Source organism: Pristis pectinata, chromosome 9 (genome assembly GCF_009764475.1).
Source record: "Pristis pectinata isolate sPriPec2 chromosome 9, sPriPec2.1.pri, whole genome shotgun sequence".
Taxonomy (NCBI): Eukaryota; Metazoa; Chordata; class Chondrichthyes; order Rhinopristiformes; family Pristidae; genus Pristis; species Pristis pectinata.
The window spans coordinates 40,426,511-40,445,705 of NC_067413.1; the positions used below are offsets into that span (position 1 = coordinate 40,426,511).

General features: G+C 41.1%; 1 protein-coding gene across 1 annotated transcript; it reads right to left on the bottom strand.

Moving 5' to 3' along the window:
* Window positions 1–14,137: 14,137 nt before the first annotated feature.
* LOC127574332 (protein LRATD2-like) lies at window positions 14,138–19,122 on the bottom strand. Its single transcript, XM_052023257.1, has 2 exons — window positions 18,759–19,122; window positions 14,138–18,647 (listed from the first exon to the last, which is right to left on the bottom strand). Exon 2 carries the CDS (start codon window positions 18,553–18,555, stop codon window positions 17,713–17,715), a length of 843 nt encoding a protein of 280 aa, XP_051879217.1. The 5' UTR covers window positions 18,556–18,647; window positions 18,759–19,122; the 3' UTR covers window positions 14,138–17,712.
* Between the last annotated feature and the right edge of the window lie 73 nt (window positions 19,123–19,195).

The following is a 19,195-nucleotide window of genomic DNA, read 5'->3' on the forward strand; positions in this document are numbered from 1 at the left end:
GCTGGGCCAAGACTTTGGAACATGCAGAACACTTAAGCAGCTCAGAGAATGTGTGGTTCCCACAACAACATGACTGTAAACAGCAACGGCACACATGCAGGTATATCTCCCTTTCCAAATCAATGCTAATGAAACATACAAAATTCTTACAGTGCTGGACAGGGGGAGGGTGAGATGATGTTTCTCCTGTTGGGGTGGCACATTCTTAAAATAAAGGATCTACCAGTTAGGACAGAAAAGAGAAGAAACTTCTTCACTTGGAGGTTAATGAATCTTCAGAATTCTCTAGCCGAGAGAGGTGTGGAAGCTCAGATGCTGCATATATTCAATAACTTATATTCAGGGGTTAAAGGGATCTAGTATTGTGTCCAGAAGAGGCACTGATGTAAAAGGTCAGCCATGATCATATCTAATGGTGGACGAGCCACAATGGGCTGAAAAGCCTGCTCCTACTTCTATTTCTTAGTTTTTTATGTGCTTAGCAGCAATAGAGTTGCTTTTCCAACATGGAGTATTCAGCATGTTCACTGGCTAAAGTCGTGTTAAACATGTTTATTGAAGAATCCAAGACATGCTGTATCTGCAGTTCAATTGGAGAGAACATCAGCAGAGATACATGAATGTTGGAAGCTACTGACCCATATCCAAAATTAAAACCTGCTCTCTGTGATGTACAAGGTGGCAAAAAAAGGTTGGTGAAATCCACCTCAAGGTTCATTACACATTTCCTTCATGTGTGCATTGCATCAATGGTTGGCTTACAATGCAAGGAACCATACTTACCCTGTGAAGGTCTCAGGTGTGGTCAATAACCACAAATGAAGCAGCACAAGCTATTGTTTTACCAGCATTTAATGGGATGAGCAAGTCACAGTTGGACAGTCCTGAAGAGACTAACTAATCTAAACACCACAAATTCCCCACTGTGATTGTTCACGGTTTTCGACAAATTAATACTAGATTAGAGATGCTGCTGATTCAACCTGCAATCAATATCAAATTAAAAGCCCACAGCAAATCAAATTGATCAGATGGACAAGTTACCTTTCAGCAATGACAGAGGAGAACAGATGTCATCCCACAAGAACTTTGGACAAAGGACAAATACACAGATGTCAAAGGCAAATAACTTAATTTACATACAAATTAACACATATCCAAATAAGACAGACTTCTGTCCCCATAACTGAATGAGATCACTATGTGACTTTACTCTTTTGCAATATATTGAGGCAACAGTAAATTCAGGCAAAAATTAATTTAAAGGGAAACACAAAAAGATAGATTAACATGATTGATAGGATTGTGAATTAAGATTCAACTGCAGTCTTCAAAAGAGAATTAGATAAATAATTGGTGAACAAAAATGGAAAAAGATGTGGAAAGAGTAGGGATGAGGACCAACTGGTTTGCTCTATTAAAGAGCTGCCAAACCTTAATGGGCCAAAACACCTCCTCATGCTTTGGACAATTCTATGAATCTGGGTTGATTTGAGTGACCTGGATAAATCACACCAATGAACAATACTTCTTATTGTGTGAGGTTTCTTCAACTGAAAGGTATGAAAATCAAGTTTTCCAGATTTTATGCTCCATATCTCCTAGTAAAGGGTAACGACAGTGACATTAAGGCAAAATAGCAACGCTGTTGTTCCTTCCCAGGCTGCAACCACCTTTCTCCTGTGCCAGGTCCAAGGGAGGTCTGTAAGAGATATATGCAAATAACTTAAACTGTCACAAAGTACTACACAATCCTCTTCAATGGAAGCACCCCTAATTAACAATCAGTACAGGAGGTTACAAACACAAGAAATGGAGCTTTTGAGCAGTTGGAAAAAATTAGTCATAATTAATCACACAATTAAAAAGAATTAATTGCAAGTTAATAATAATTTTAGCTGGACTGTTAATATTTTTGAATAGTCCAATGGAAAACTTGGAGAGGACAAAAGCGGGGGGGGGGGCGGGGAAGAAGGAGAGAGAGAGAGAGAGAGAGTGAGAGAGAGAGTGAGTGTGTGTGTGTGCGCGCGCGCGCGCGCGTGTGCGTGTGTGTGTGTGCGTGTGTTTGTTTGGGTCCAGAGGTCCAGATGGAGTAATATATCCAACTCTAGGAAAGATGTGGGGATGGGATCAGAATCAGGTTTATTATCACTGACTTAGATGATATGAAATTTGTTGTTTAGCAGCAGCAGTGCTGTGCAAAGACATAAAATTACCATAAATTACAAAAATAAATAAATAGGGCAGAAAAAAGGAATAATGATGCAGTATTCATGGATTCATGGACTGTTCAGAAATCTGATGGCAGAGGGTAAGAAGCTGTTTCTGAACTGTTGAGTGTGGCTCTTCAGGCTCCTGTACCTCCCCTCCGATGGTTGTAACAAAAAGAGGGTGCGTTCTGGATGGTGAGAGTCCTTAGTGATGCATGCCGATTTCTTGAGGCACCGCCTCTTGGAGATGTCCTCGATGGTGGGGAGTGTTGTGCCTGTGATGGAACTGGCTGAGTCTACAACCCTCTGCAGCCTCTTGTGATCCTGTGCATTGGAGCCGCCATACCAGGCTGCGATGCAACCAGTCAGAATACTCTCCACTGTACATCTATAGAAATCTGTAAAAGTCTTTGGTGACATGCCAAAGATTTACTTGGAAGGTTCCAGGCATGAAGAATTACAGTGACAAACAATCTGCTGGAGGAACTCAGAGGGTTGAGCAGCATCTCTGGGGGGAAAAGAATTGTCAATGTTTTGGGTCAATCATTGCATCAGTCGACAATTCCTTCCCCCCCCCACAGATGCTGCTCGATCTCCTGAATTCCTCCAGCAGATTGTTTGTTGCTCCATATTCCAGGATCTGTAGTCTCTTGTGTGTCCATGAGGAATTACAGTTACAATATAGGCTGGAGAAGCTGAAATTCTTCTCCTTAGAGCAGGAAGAGTAAGAGAAATTATGAGAATAATGGTACTTAAAACCTTTGAATACTTCAGAAAGACTAAATAAAGAGCAAAGAACAAGAGCTTAAGGCTTTAGTCAAGAACCTGGATCAATACTTGGAGGAGAAAAAATTCTAGGGATTTAAAGAAAGAGTAGGGGAGTGGAACTAATTGGACTGCTCTTTGAAAGAAGTTACATGAACTCAAAGGGCCAGACAGCTTCCTTCAATGCTGTATCATTCTATGATTGTACCATCAACTTTCATCTTATCCTTATTTCCCATAGTAACCTTCATGCCCAAAAATCTTGGTCCTAAATATATTTAATGACCGATCACCCACAGGCCACTGGGTGAAGAATTCCAAACAGATACCATGCTTTAAGTTAAAAAATGTGTCCCTCTTTAAATAGTTGGTCCCCTATCCTGAAAGGATGCCTTGTAATTTTAGATTCTTGGTATCTACCTTGTGTAGCCCTCTGGTAATGTAACAAATTGTAATGAGACCGTTCTTCTGCGGTCTCAGGAATGTAGTCCCATTCTAGTGAGTATTACCTTAACTACACAGCCCCTTGTCTAAGTTGTAAATCTTTGCTGCATCCCTTGCACATCAAACAGATCCTTCCTTCAGTGAGAATCAGACCTAGTTTCCGAAGTAGTCAAAATAGAGAATGCTGGTAACACTCAGCAGGTCAGGCAGCATCTGTGGAGAGAAACAATTAATACTTCAAGTCTGAGTCCTGTGACAGAACTGGAAAACTAGTTAGTTTTATGTTCTCGGACTTGAAATATTAATGCTGTTTCTCTTCCCATAAATGACTAGCTCAGCCACTTCCCTTCAACCATTCGGTTCTTCAACCAACTGGCAAAACCCTAATCACCACACTGATCACTTTGCACTAAAGTGGACTTAATTTTGTTCTAATTGTTTTTTTTCTTGTAAAAGTTGTGTATAATTTATGTTAATTTATGTTTTTCTTGTGAATGCTGCTTATATGATGCTATGCGCCTGTGATGCTGCTGCAAGTAAGTTTTTCATTGCACCTGCGAATACATGTATTTGTGCATATGACAGTAGCCTCGACTTTGACTTTATTTTCTGTTTTTATTTCAGATTTCCAGCAACTGCAGCTATTTTTAAATTTTCATTTCAAAGTACAGTGGTGTTTTTCCAACATAAACTCTGTCACTGTGTCACAAGATTAGAGTACTTTGATGGCAATCTGCCCTTATGTTTCTATCAAGATGTTCCACTAAAGCACATTTTTTCTCAGAAAGCAATGATTGTATTAGTACTTACTATGGGCCCAAATAGATTAGAACAATTTGTGTAGCTGTTTGTATGATCGTCTTATGGCCTTATCAAAGCCTTTTATACTTGCAGTGAGCCTTCCTCTCTCTTACACAGTTCAAGTCTGTTGCACCATTCAGTAAGATAATGGATGACATTAAGGTCCACTTCTCTGACTTTTGTCTGACATTGACAACCTATACTGAAAACTCCACCTTTATTGGCAACAGATCATTGATTCTTGTTCAGCATGTATTGTTAGTTTAGAAAGATGTCTGTGCAGAAGGCATTTTCCGCTTACAGAAATATGCTCATTCCTTGACCCTTGGGAATCTCTGGCCAGTGACTGTTCAAAGTGGAGAAAGAGCATTGGGTTGGTATTGAGAATTTCAAGCCTATGTCAATGTCAAAGTCAAATCAAGTTTATTGTCATATTTACAAGTACACATATGCACAGGTGCAATGAAAAACCTACTTATAGCAGAATCACAAACACATTGCATCACAGAAGCAGCATTCACAAGAAAAACTTAAACATAAATAATACACAATTTTTACAAGAAAGTGTTGGAAGCACATAGAAGCCCCATGCGAGTAGCAGAAGGAATGTACCACCTCACAAGTTACACACCAGCTTGCTCCATCAGACACCTACTGTGCCACCTGTGGAAGTGTCAGCAGTTCCCTGAGAACCTGGAGTGGAAGGAGGAGGTCCTCAATCCTGATAGACCGCCCAATAAGAAGACTAGGCAGCAAAATAGAATGCCTTGAAATGACCTCATGCCACTGCACAAATTATTCTTATCTATTTGGACTTGGTTCAAAGAGCTCTAATGTCATACTTTGAAAATATCTTTATGTCACTGGCCTGTTATAAATATGACACTATTACTATAATGATGACCCACTTCCTAAAACAAACTTTGAAGCCAGATGTGGCTCTCTCAGCTTGCAATTTATAATCCAGAGAGAAAGATACAAAAAAATGCAGAATGATAGAAGTCAATGCATTAAGCACACAACCCATTGTTCAGTAATCTGGAGTTGTTCCAAATCTAGGTATGTGCTAAGCAACAATGATGTACTTATCTTTTTCATGATCAATTAAAACAGTTAAACATCAACTTTTGTTTTCCACCAGCACTGGAGGATTTGGCACAACTCCCAGTAACAGTTCCGTTCTCTTTTCCCATGTCCGTTCCATTGAGCGACATTTAAGATAGAAGAAAAGGCCACAACGATATAAGATTTTATGTTGCCTTGGTCTGCTGCCTCAAATAATTAGCTGTAGTTTGTTCTTGAGGCAAAGGCAATGTGGTGTTTTATTTCAATTTTAATTGTAGGGTCTTGTCTTGAATTGAAGATCAATTTGTTATTTTTCATTCAGATTTTTACCCTGTTCTTTTCAGTGTCCATTTTCTGAACTGGTTTCTTGTCATTTTATGACACCAATAGTAAAAAGACCAACAAACCAAAATCATATAAGAAGTGAACATTGACAAAATCTGTTGCTTGGAGGAACAGATTCATACAAAATAGAATACCCATTATAGATAAATTTCTTCTTCCATTTGTATTTGGAAGATTGTTTACATTGAAAATTGAAGGTGCTGGAAATGCTTATCAAGTTTGGCAACATCTGTGGAGAAAAGCAACAGAGTTAATGTTTCCAGTCATTGACATTTCATTGGAATGGGACAATAGTTCTGACAAAACATCATTGACCTGAAGTGTTTGGATAAGATGAACAGGGAGCACATGAGGGCATCACATTTGATGTGGTATTAACGGACTTTCGGAAAGTGATTGGTCACCATAGGATAGGTTTGTTATTGAGACCGGAACCCTTATGATGAGAAATGCCATGGCAGCATGGATTTAAAATTGGCTAAGGGATAGAAAACAGTGATTTAAAGATAAATGGCTATTTTTCCAAACTGAAGAGGCATACACTTTCCACGGATTCAGTAATAGGACCATTTTGGTTTCAATGTACATTAAAATAGTAACATACAAAAAATGGCACAGTGGACAATGAAGAAGGTTGTCTAAGGTTACAACAGGGTGTAGATCAAATGGGAAAATGGCTGATGGAATTTAACTGAGACAAGTGCAACGTGATGTGTTTTGGGAAGTTAAACCAGGGCAATACATACACAGTGAATAGCAGGGCCCTGGGAAGTGTTGTTGAACAGAGAGACCTTGTGGTACAAGTACATAGTTCCCTGAAAGTGGCAACACAGGTGGACAGGGTGGTGAAGGCATATGGCATGCTTGCCTTCATTGTCTGAGGCATTGAGTACAAGAGTTGAGGCGTCATGTTACAGTTGTACAAAATGCTGGTTAAATGTGAAGTTCTGGTTGCCACACTACAGGTAAGACATGATTAAGCTGAGACGGCGCAGAAAAGATTCACCAGGATGTTACTTGGATTGAAGGGCTTGAGTTGCAAATAGAGATTGGATAGGCTGGGTCTTCATCCCTGGAGCAAAGGAGGCTGGAAGGTGACATGATAGAGGTATATAAAATTATGAGATGCATAGATAGGGTAGGTAGCCAGAGTCTGTTTCCCATTGTAGGGATATCCAAAACCAGAGGCCATAGGTTTAAGGTAAGAGGGAGGAGGTTTAAAGGAGATCTGAGGAGTAAATTTTTCACACAAAGAGTAGTTGGTATCTGGAATGAGCTGCCAGAGGAGGTGGTAGAGGCAGGAACAGTAACAACTTTTAAGAGGCATCTGGATAGGTACTTGCATCCGCAGGGCATAGAAGTATATGGAATTAATGCAGACAAGTGGGATTAGTGTAGGTAGGCATGATGTTTGACATAGGTGTAGTGGGCTGTACAACTCTATTAATAATTTAGACTTGGGGATACAGAACACTATTTTGAAATTTGCAAAGGATACAAAACTTGGAAGCGTAGTTAGCGCTGAGGCAGTTACTAACAGTACACAAGCCATAGAATGGCTCGTAGAATAGGAACTATGTGGTTGTTGAAATTCAACTCAGAAATGAGAGGTGATAGATTTTAATAGAGTGACTAAGAACATAGAACATCGAACATTACAGCACAGTAAGACCCTGTAGCCCACAATGTTGTGCCGACATTTTATCCTTTTCTAAGATCTATCTAACCCTTCCCTCCCACATAGCCCTCAATTTTTCGATCATTCATGTGACTATCTAAGAGTCTCTTAAATGTCCCTAATGTATCTGCCTCCACCACCTCTGCTGGCAGTGTGTTCCATGCACTCACCGCTTTCTGTGTAAAAAACTTACCTCTGACATCCCCCATACCTTCCTCCAATCACCTTAAAATTATGGCCCCTCGTGTTAGCCATTTTCACCTTGGGAAATGGAGACCCAATAAATGGTGCAATTAAAAGGGAATGCAAGAAACCTGGAGTATTTGTGCACAAATTGTGAAGACTGCAGAACAAGTGAACAAAGCAGTTAATAAACTGTATGGGACCTTTGGATTCATAAACTGAAGCACAGGAAGTCAATTGAACCAAACATTAGAAGGCAAGTACAACAGCAGCCAATATTTTAATGGGAGTCTCCTGACCAAAGATGAATCTTGCATATTCTAAATCAGTAAGCATGTTAAGATATATAATTCCAAGTGAAAATCATGTAAAGAATGTTAAAGAGAAAGAAAAATGTGTATTTAAGAGATATAAGAGACAATTTTTAAAAAATCCATAAGTATCACAATTTATTGGAATCTAAAGAAATAAGACTTCACGCTTGTAAACTTTGGGTGCTAAACAGGTCACTTGAGAGTAAGGAAGATCTATCATAGTATTAAGTTCACTTGAATGGACGTCCCAACTTTCTAAGGCGTTTTAAGGGGTACCCGGTTGGCAAGTACTTCAATTTTGTACTTTCTGTGCATGTAAATACTGTGTCTCCTAGCAAGTTCGTAGAACAGGGCAGCTCAAAAGGAGCAGTGCAACTTGATGACATCTTCCTGATTTCCACATTTAAGTGCACATGTGCAAGTACCAGTAACTATTGCCTGATTTACTTCACAATTACAATGGTAGCCTCACCATCAGTCTTTTGCTGCAAAATGTAGATTAAATTAGTGATTAAAAAAATCATTAGATGTGAGTGTTTATCCTTTCCAAACAGTAATTGCACTTAGAGTGTAAGTAGAACTCTTCTTCTGCAGTGCCATTTTAATGTGGACTTTGAAACAGTCTCTGGCTTCTTTGTTCCATTTGTTGTAATTGCAGCTCAGCCACCAAACAGTCCAGGTTGTTTGTGTGCAGTTTATCATTTCGACTAATTTTATGCAGTCAGCAGTGCTAGGTCTGACCCTCGGCATTTGCACTTTTGAAGCCAAAGTAATGTCTGGAGATTCACAAAATGTTGTAAATCAATGCAACCTGCACCTAAGCCCCCTTTTTAATATGCATTGTTTTCTTCCCCACACAGTGGCTGGGCTGGTGAACCTTTGGGAAGTAGAATAAATGACGTGGCTAATCTTTGGTTCACAAGGCCACTGACACAATTTACATTGGTCCCACACCTGATATTCCACCTTCTCCCTCTTTCACACAGATCCCAGCTTGGAACTTCTTGTTTTGAAGTTTTACAGTAACAAACTGCTCTCATTACAGATTTGTTTGCTGCACTAGAGAATTATGTTATTCAGGACACTTTCTGAACTATTGTTTATACAGTCAGTGATTCCTTCTCTTAGTTATAGCTGTGGCTCAGAGCGTAGTGCTCTCTGCGTCAGAAGGTGGTGGGTTCAATTGCCACTCTGGAGACTTAAACACAATACTCTGGGCAGCACTAAATAAATGTTGCACTGTTAGAGGTATCACCTTTTGTATGAGAATTTGAACTGAGGCCTTGTTTACCCTGAAAGGCTTTATTTTGAGAGGAAATTGGCCTCCACAGCATGCTGGCCAATACTTACAGTATCTTTAGTTCAACAAGACTGAATTATACTTTGTTGTTTTTGGGAGTTTGCTCTAAATTAACTGGCTGCTGAATTCCCTACATTATTACAGTCACAATATTTCAAAGAGTGTATCATTAGCAGTAAATCACTATGGAACATCTGAAAAGTGCAACATATCTTAAAGACTGATTTTCCTTTAATAAATCTTCAAATGCATTCATCCCACAAAGCAGCAATGAATTTGTTGAGGAGTTAGTATTATTTTTAGTTTTTTTCAAAACACTATGTTATAATGACACAATTCATGTCCAAACACATAATTATGTCACTTGCTTTTGATGGTGCTGAAGCAAATAAGATGCACAACCATGGTGGCTATTGTTCCTGCAGCAATTAAGACAGTAATATAGTTCTTTTACAGAACAACCACCAGTTCTCTCTTTGCCTTCTCTGCTCCAAATCACAATCATATTGGCTTTATAAATAACACTGGCATTAAATTCATGGTTGGAGCAAAACATTGAGGGGGGACTCTATCTTTCCAGTGAAAAAACATCTCTAAAAAATCTGCAGAAAAACCAAAGGAATCAAAATTGCTGGGAAGTACTACTAATTGCAGTCGAATATCTGGTATTTAGCTCTGAACCAGGAAATTTGAAACTTCCAGGCAAGCGTTATGCTTTCCTGATTACATTCTGAAATGGGGCCCAGCTGCAGACCACAATGCCTCTGCAGTTACACTGGAGCATCTGCCCATTGAACTACCACCACTTCAGTGGAATTTAGTCATTATTTAATGATATTTATAAACTGATTCATTTTTTTGTAAATGGAACATTCAGTCAAGGCCTTGACTGTCTTAACAACCAGCAAAACCAAAGACTATGAGGTATAGGAGCAGATAGGCCATTCGGCCCATCGAGTCTGCTCCACTATTCAATCATGGGTGATTTTTTTTCCAACCCTATTCTCCTGCCTTCTCCATGCAATCTTTAACTCCCTTACCAATCAAGAACTTATCAATCTCTGTCTTAAATACACATAATAACTTGGCCTCCACAGCCCTCTGACACAATGAATTCCACAGATTCACCACCCTCTGGCTGAAGAAATTCATCCTCATCTCAATTTTGAAGGGATGTTGCTTTATTGTGAGGCTGTGCCCTTGGATCCTAGCTTCTCCTACTAATGGAAACATCCTCTCCAATGTCCACTCTATCCTGGCCTTTTAATGGCCTTTGCATATTTAGCCTGTCAAAGTTTTCTTCAGCCATTTTGGAGGTGAAGCTGGTGTAGGTGGAATACTTAGCTTTACAAAGAACTTGTATGTATTTGGGGAAAAGGCGGGACACTGCTGGATATAAAGTAGCCTGCGTAGAGATGGCCACTGCTCTTGATAGCGAGGATGCTGAGCATTCCTAATACTGCCCTGACCATAAATTGCTGGGACTCAGAAACTACTATATAAATATACATTAGGTCTTTACTCACTGCAGCTGCATAGAAAAAAATTCTTTATGCAAGCCATCATTGGTCTTTAGAATAAAACAAAACAGACATTATTCTGTAATTATACCCCTTCCCCCAAATCAGTCTACTTCTGACATGCTAAAACTAGTAAATTTCTGCAGTAAAAATAACTTAATTATAATTTCTTCCTTTGTGAAACATTATCTCTATAAAGATCTTTTTTTAAAGAAAGATTTACCCTTCAGCTGTTTTTTAAAATAATTTCTAAAAACACTCTTTCTGATAAACACAACGACAAACCTAAGACTAATGTTTCCAACCTCAGTGAATGAATTTCCACACTGCACATGCTCAGAATGCTGCATGCTGGGACTCGTAAACAGATCTGATATTGTAAGCTCGGAGAAGAATGTGACCTTCAACCCCAAACCTTTCATGAAGGTTAGGCCTCTGATAGAAAAATGTTAATGAAAGCACTCGCCGACACTAAAAGCAAATTTGTTCCTGGATTTCTGATGCATTTTACAAGTTTTTGTGTTGTCAGAAATCTTGTTTTGATTCCTGTATGGAAACTTCTAAAAGAAAATTAAGTCTTTGCAACCTGGGAAAGACAAAGTTTGAGTATAAAACACCTGCAGAAACACAGGACAAATTAATATTTGTTTTTTTATTCACGTCCTCTCAGCAATTCATTACCAAGAATTCTAATAAGTCACGTTAACCTATCAATGCTGCAGTTGGTATAATTGTATTTGGCGCATTCAAAACATGAAATAAAACAAGACATAAATTGTGTCAAAATAATCTTAGTTAATTCATCACTTTTTAAAATTAGTTTAAACGGTCCTTTGGTGATTATCCTGTCACAGTCTGTTCAAATTGTAATATAGGTTTGAATGAATGTTAATGGCAGGTACGGTTGGGGTGTCTCTGTTAATGGAATCACAAGGTCATATAATTTTCATTACTAAACAAAAAATGAGGTGCTTTAATGGCTCACAGACATTTCGTTCCTAAATTGGACATTAGGAAGTGTTGACATCAGACAGGTGGAAGAGCAGTTGTACAGACATTTCAGAAGTGCTAGGAGACTTTAGCTATGAACACAAACACGAACCCATCCAAGAACACACTAGTTGACAAAAGAAATAGGAATTTGGAAACTTGATTTAATACATTTAAGCCATCTCCATTTACTTACTAGCCATGACGACTTTACATTTTTCATCTGTTGTATAAATTTGCTTCACTTGGCTGATTATCTTCACTTCCTATTTAAGTAGGTGTCCCTTTTAAACACCTCAATTGATTTGGCAGAATAATAGACATCAATGAAATGTACAACACAGAAACAGGCCCTTTCAGCCCATCTTGTCCATGCTGACCATGATGCCTATCTATGCTAATCCTATTTGCCTGTATTAGGCTCGTATCCATCTGCACCTTTCCCATCTAAGTACCCGTCCAAACACCTTTTAAATGTTGTAATTTTATCTGCCTCCACTGCCTCCTCCAGTAGCTCATTCCAAATATTCACCACCTTCTGTGTAAAAAAAAACTTACCCCTCATATCTCCTTCAGATGTCTCCCCTCTCACCTTAAACCTGTGCCCTCTAGTTCCAGACTCCCCATGAAAAAGATTCTGATTATCTATCCTATCTGTGCACCTCATAATTTTATAGAACTCGAAAAGGTCTATAACGATTGATTTAGTCCTATAATCCATATACTTCAATAAACTATTCTGACTGCTAAATTTGTGTGGCTGCAGGTTGTAATCATCACCATTTAAGGTACTTGGAAAAGCCTCTGAGATGTCATTTCTCTCCACAGATGCTGCCTGTCCTGCTGAGTTCCTCCAGCGTTTTGTGTGTTGCTGAAAACTCTTGGTCACTTTGGGCAGTGTGAGCTTCACTTCCACAACCTTTCACATAGTAGCAACAAGTGTGTTAAATAAAAAGCCAAATTCTGGATTCTGCTGTTACTGTCTTTTCTCATGTAACACAACAATTCCCTTTATTGTTTTACACAGTCAGTCAGTCAGATCACCATTTAGGCTTCACATCTCTTGGGAAAGTAGCCAAGTTTACTGTTCTCTTACATTTTGATAGATGGAACAATGTTTACTAGGGTCACTTGCTCAAAGTTATAAGGCATGTGTATCAGGGTTTCCTGCTTCATTGGTTGCTGTGAATGCTTGTTAAAAGAATGTGTGACATTAGAGAGCAGACAGTAAATTCAATAAATAGCTCTTACCTACTTGAACCCTGTACTTTGTCTTTATCTGTTTGGACTATTTTTGGGATGTCTGTGCATTGTGTTCCCCTAACATGATCCCAAGATATTATGGGTTTCTTTTTGAAAGCGGAAGCGTGCTTAAAACATCTTAACATTGTTCCATGCACCTGGCATATTGCACTATAATTAACACATTTAAATGTATTGATTTGTGGGTTAAGAACTGACAACAGGTTTACAAATGTCAATCTTTTATACTTCAGACTGACTACCCACTCACTTTATTGTGGTTTCTCAGCTCTCAGTGACTACTCCCTACACTAATTTGAGAAACCCTTACAGTGCTTCCTACCTTGCTGTTTCTTATTTTGATGTGGCAGAAAGCTCTAATCTCGTGGGATGGTTTTGTGAATCACCATGTTGTTCCAGATTGGATCAGAAGTGTCCCTTGCTACTGCGAGTCGTAGATTACTGCCGATCTACGTCCAACCACAAATCCAGGTCAAAGGGAAAACACTACCATGAAACTTCCCTGTGGCTTGATAGCCCATTTATATTTGCAATCTGCAGCTGAGAATATCTGCAAAATCAGTGGCAGACTGTGAATATAAACAAACTGCTGCTTGTGATGCCGGAGGCAGTGTGAGACATCAAAGTAAATAATTTTCACCTCATCCTCCAAATACAGCTCCACCTCCCTCTGATGGCAGTGTGCACACAAGGTGGCTTGCACAAAGCAGACCACAGGGAATCTTACTGGTGGGCTGAGCAGCCACAGTGCTCCTGCCTAGCAATCTCTAGGTCTATTAAATGTTTTCCCTATCACTGGATTGCTCAGATCTTTTAGGTTACTGGATGAGCTACAGATAGTCCACTGGAGTCAACCTTGACTTAAGTTGCGGTAGCACTTGGGTACTTGACCAAAGCTCTACAGGAGCTCATTATATATTAAGAAGTACATTAAATGCCAGAGATATTCAGCAGATCAGGCAGCACCTGTGGAGAGAGATATGGAATTAACATTTCGGGTTGATGATCTTTCACCAGAACTAATATCAGAACTAGTACTGATAAAAGGTCATCAACTTGAAATCTTAACTGTGTTTCATTCTCCACAGATGCTGCCTGACCTGCTGAATATTTCCAGTATGTTCTGTTTTTATTTCAGATTTCCAGCATCTGCAGTTTAAGTAATAGTCATAGAGCATAGAAACAGGTCCTTTGGCCCAATACATCAATGCCAACCAAGATTCCCACCTAAGCTAGTCAAATTTGTCCATGTTTGGCCCATATCCCTCTAAACCTTTCCTATCCATGTATCTGTCCAAGTACTTTTTAAATGTTGTTAATGTACCTGTCTCAATCCCCTCCTCTGGCAGCTTATTCCATATATGGACCACCCTCTGGGTGAAAAGATCCCCCTCAGGTTCCTGTTAAATCTCTCCCCTCTCACCCTAAACCTGTACCCTTTAGTTCTTGATTCCCTAACCCTAGGAAAAAGATTGTGACATTGTGTGTATTCACCCTATGTATGCCCCTCAAGATCTTACACACCTACATAATACCACCCCTCAAACTCCTACGCTCCAATGAATAAAGTCCTAGCCTGCTCAACCTCTCTTCATAACTCAGTCCCTTGAGTCCCGGTCTTCAATGCCATCTTTATGGGTTTGATCCAAGTCAGATGTATACTCTGATTGGACATTTGAATTCTGGTTGGGTCTGGCAGGATTTGCTTAGCAGCACCTCATCTATTCTCTGTTTTTGATCAGTAGCAATGTCAGTGTCAACTTTCCCACAAATGGGTTCAGAAGGGACCTGGGTCAGGGATACAAAATATTATAACTACTTGGGGATTGGTTGGGTTTGGATTGCCTTTGGTTGGGTTGGGCTTCGGTTGGGTTTCAATATTATACCCAAGCTGAGCCAGAAGGTTACATGTTCAAGTGCCACTTCAGAAAACTGTGTACACAAAACATCCTGACCCTTTACTGCAGCACCAAGGGAATGGAGCACTCTTAGGGGGCTGCTTTTTGGACAAGACATTAGACCATAAGACATAGGAGCAGAATTAGGCTATTCGGCCCATCAAGTCTGCTCTGCCATTCAATCCTGGCTGATTTATTTTTCAACCCCATTCTCCCACTATCTCCCCGTAACCCTTAACCCCCTTCACCAATCAAGAACCTATCAATCTCTGCTTTAAATATACCCAATGACTTGGCCTCCACCACCACAAATTCCGCCCTCTGGCTGAAGAAATTCCTCCTCATCTCAGGTTTAACGAGACATCCTTTTATTCTGAGGCTGTGCCCTGGGATCCTAGACTCTCCTACTAATGAAAACATCCTCTCCATGTCCACTCTATCCAAGTCTTTCAGTATTCAGTGGGTTTCAATGAGATCTCCCCTCATCCTTCTGAACTCCATTGAGTAGAGGCCCAAAGCCAGGCCCAAACCCATAAGAAGATAGGAGCAAGATTAGGTCACTTAGCCCCTCAAGTCTGCCCTGCCATTCACTATGATCATCTGCCCAGGCCTCAACTTTTCATCTGGAACACAAATCTGAAATCCTGCTTTCCCTCTCAGGTTGATCCCAAGAACATGAATCAAAGTGAGGGAGATCTCCACAGTGTCTGGTATCAACCAATTATGCAGTCATTATCACAATACTGTTTGTGGAACCTTGGTGTGCATAAATTGATTGTTAAATTGCCTATACCACAGCAGTCAATACAATTTGAAAAGTAGTACATTTGTTATGAAATGATTTGTGACATCTTACAATTGTAAATAAAAATATACATAAATGCAATGCTTTCTTTTGAAGAAGCTATGCTCAAGTTCAAGTGTTTTGAAATCTTTTTGATCCCCTAAGAACAGCAAGTTTTCAATGTGCCACAAACTAGAGGGGTTGAGTTTGTAGTAGGCAAGCATTTCAAAGACCAGATTTATTTAAATATAAATGCAGCTTAAAGACAGTTCTTCAACTCCCTCACACTTGTCAACTGATGCCTTTTATTTCTATAGCTCATAATTAAATCATACGATTGCACCTAAATGCCAGAACAATCCTTCAAGAACTCCCTTTGAATTAAAGATAGTTCTGACCATGTTTAGCTCCATTGCTTTTCTAAAACTCTGTAAAAATCTTCCCCCTCCTCTCCTCAGAAGCCACTTTCTTTCCAACACTGTTTAAACAATCACAAAGTGATTTCTGAAACCTTGTTCAAAAGTCCAGACTTCATACCTGAAGCCAAACACAGTGACCTCACCTGATCTTTCCAGGTGAGCTTCCTAAATCAAAAATTTTGGAAAATGTTAACCAATTTTACCCAAAGGCTCTTTACTGGATCGCTGGCTAAGAATAACTAACCCAACACACTCTACAATACGGACAGATCTCCCTGTTCTGTAAGACTGGTCAATTCACTTGAAGCACTCACTGATCACAACAGGAGTCAGATGTATTTTTGATTGATGTTTTCAAAAGATTAGTGATCAGGCTAATGACAAGGGAAGCCACTGCCTAAGCATTTTTTTCTATCACGTGCCTTCAAATATATTTATTTTCTTACATAGTGGGCTCAGAAATTCAACTTGATTGCGCTTGGATGGACAATTTAATCAGATGCACATTATAGATGCGTACACACGTCTTTAATGATTATCGGGGGGGGGGGGGGAGGGAATTCTCCTGTGCCCCTCTTGCCACTGCATGCTCCCTTGTTCTTAGTATCTTCACAGAAAGTTGAGCCAGACAGCTAACAGAGTTCAGTAATGGTCTAACACTTCTTTAAGGGGGAGATAGTGAGGTAGGGAAAGTTTCCTGACAACTCATTACTATGGTTTACAGGAACGCTGTATAAAGATTCTCACAAGGAAAACCATGTAATTCAACATTTTTATTACATGGTTTTGCTGTTAACACAAGTGCTCATTAAGACATAATCAATACATAGTCTGAGTGTTCTGTAGATCTTTAGAACCTTTCTAAATTTTGATATGTTATGCACATCAACATTAAGGCAGGTGAAAAAAATGAACAGCAGTGCATAACAGTGCACGATAATTCAAAAATATCATTACAAAAATATTTAATTCAATTTCAATAAAGATATGCAAGAATTATGGACATTGTGCATTCTCTGAGTGTACTGATGATGGCAGAAACACTGGAAACCAGCCTAGATTAGTAGGGGCTTCTAAACCAAATTTAAGAAAATAAAATCTATTGAGCACTATTTCTCAAATCAACCATATAAAGTCTCTATGTTTAATAAAACACCAGAGAAGGGTATATTTGGTGAATGATGCAGTTCACTGAAGCACTTCTCCCTGTGATCATTAAAATCCAGCAAGCATTGCTCAGTCTTCATAAGTGTTTACCCGTCTTCCTGTTTATAACCGCAATCCATCTCCAGATCAACCTAATCCCTTCAGCACAAAAGCCATTCATTCCGTTTATTAAACTTTGCCCTTCATTTTGAAGGAACCATTGACTCCGCAGCCTTCCCTGGTCGGAGAGAAGTCTGCTCTCGGTCACAGCAAGCACCTCGCCGCTTGAGCGGAGGAAGGGAAGGAAAAGAAGTGGCGAAGTGGCTGCTTTTAGGGGCGATTTTTTTTAAAGTTTCAGTTCAGGTGCAGAGCAACCTACAGCCCTGTGTTGCAACTGCTTGTGGGCGTTGTTCAAGTTAACTGCAAACACTCAGGACCCAGGGAACCAAATCACCCTCCATCCTGACTTGCCAAGAAGAATTAATGTCAGTTTCCCGCAGGGGTCTTAATGGAATGTAACAGCCAGACACATAATTCTGTGCCCTCTTTAAAGTTCGTTGGAGAATGGCTGGCTTTTTAATCCTCACTCATTGAGCGTCGAGTTCAGTCCTATGTTGCTCCTCGGTCTCCAGATGTGTAGTTAACTCCTGCATCAAGGCTACCTTGCCGAGTTGATCGTTTCTCCTTCTCTCCATGATCAGGTCTTCCAGACTCTGGAATTCCAGCGTGTGGCTCGCCCTGTCGCTCAGGTGGATCTTCAAGCGGTAAGGCTGCTTGCCAATCCTCAGCTCTCCCCCCGCCTTGAACTCCCTCCTGCCGCACCGGCACCATGCGGCGAAGCACTCGGAGCTTCTCCAGATCAGTTGGACCCCCTTGAGTCCCACCTGCTGCAAGGCGCATTGCACCACGCTCTCGGGAGGCCGGGCTTTGAACTTGTACAGGTGGTTAACCAGTCGGCCCCTCCTGCCCTGGCTGGCGTCGGTCAAGAAGTCGTTCTTGATCTCGGCTTTGTGCAGATGCACCACTTGGAAATCGCCCACGTACACGGCCCAGTGCGGGCACTGGTTCTTGGCCACAAATTCCACCAGGTCGCCGGGCTTGCATTTGTTGAGCAGGGTCTCGGGAGGTTGGGTGGACAGGTCGCCCCCTCCTCCCTCGCTCTTGCCGAAGCTGCCCCTCTTCTCGTAGATGCACTGGTCCCTGTAGTAGACCGAGCACTCCACTTCGTTGCGCGCATCGTAACTGCCCTCCTCGCTCTCCCCTGTCCCCGCCTCGCTCGGCACCGGCTCCTCCAACTCGTCCTCGTCCACCGAGAAGATGTAAGAGACCCCGATGCGCGGTCCCGGCTCCTCCCGGTCGCTCCCCGCCGGGTCAGCCGTGGGAACTTCGGCGTAGCTCAAGTGCGTAAGTCTCTCCACCTGGTTCCCCATTCCCCTCCGTGTACGGGAGACTGGAGCAGTTAATAATCGACCGGGGAGTCAAGCCCAAGCTCTCGACACGGAACAGCGAGGAGTAATTTCACCTGCAGGAGCAGAGAAGAATTGATCCAACCCCATGCACGCACACACACACACACACACACAATGCAACCCCCAGAACAAACTGCAATGCCACGTAAACCCCAAGTGCAGACCTTAAATCCTCTCGGCAACCGGTTCCTCCACCCCGACCTCCATGGGTTCCTCGCTTCCTCGGGGGTTGCAAAGTTGGGAGGGATCGCTGGTGAAATGGTGCCGCTGTAAAGTTTCCCTCGGCTCGCACGAAATCCTGCTTCGGATCTCTCCCTCTTTTCTCTCGGGCAGCGGCGCCCAGGTGTTGCCGGAGTTCCGAGTGATCACAGGTAGGAGGGCAGGAAGGCAGAGGAATATAAAACAAAACCCTTTTGTCCTTCCCTTTAGTGCCAGCGGCTCCGCGCCGTCTGATTTCCCGAGGTCAATTTCACAAATACACACACAGAATGTGTGTGCGCCAGCCGTGCTGTGTAGGGTGAAGTGTGACTCAGATTGCACTGAGCACTCTCTCTCTCTCTCCTCCCCCTTTCCCTCCCCCCCCCTCCTGCCAACGTCAAGG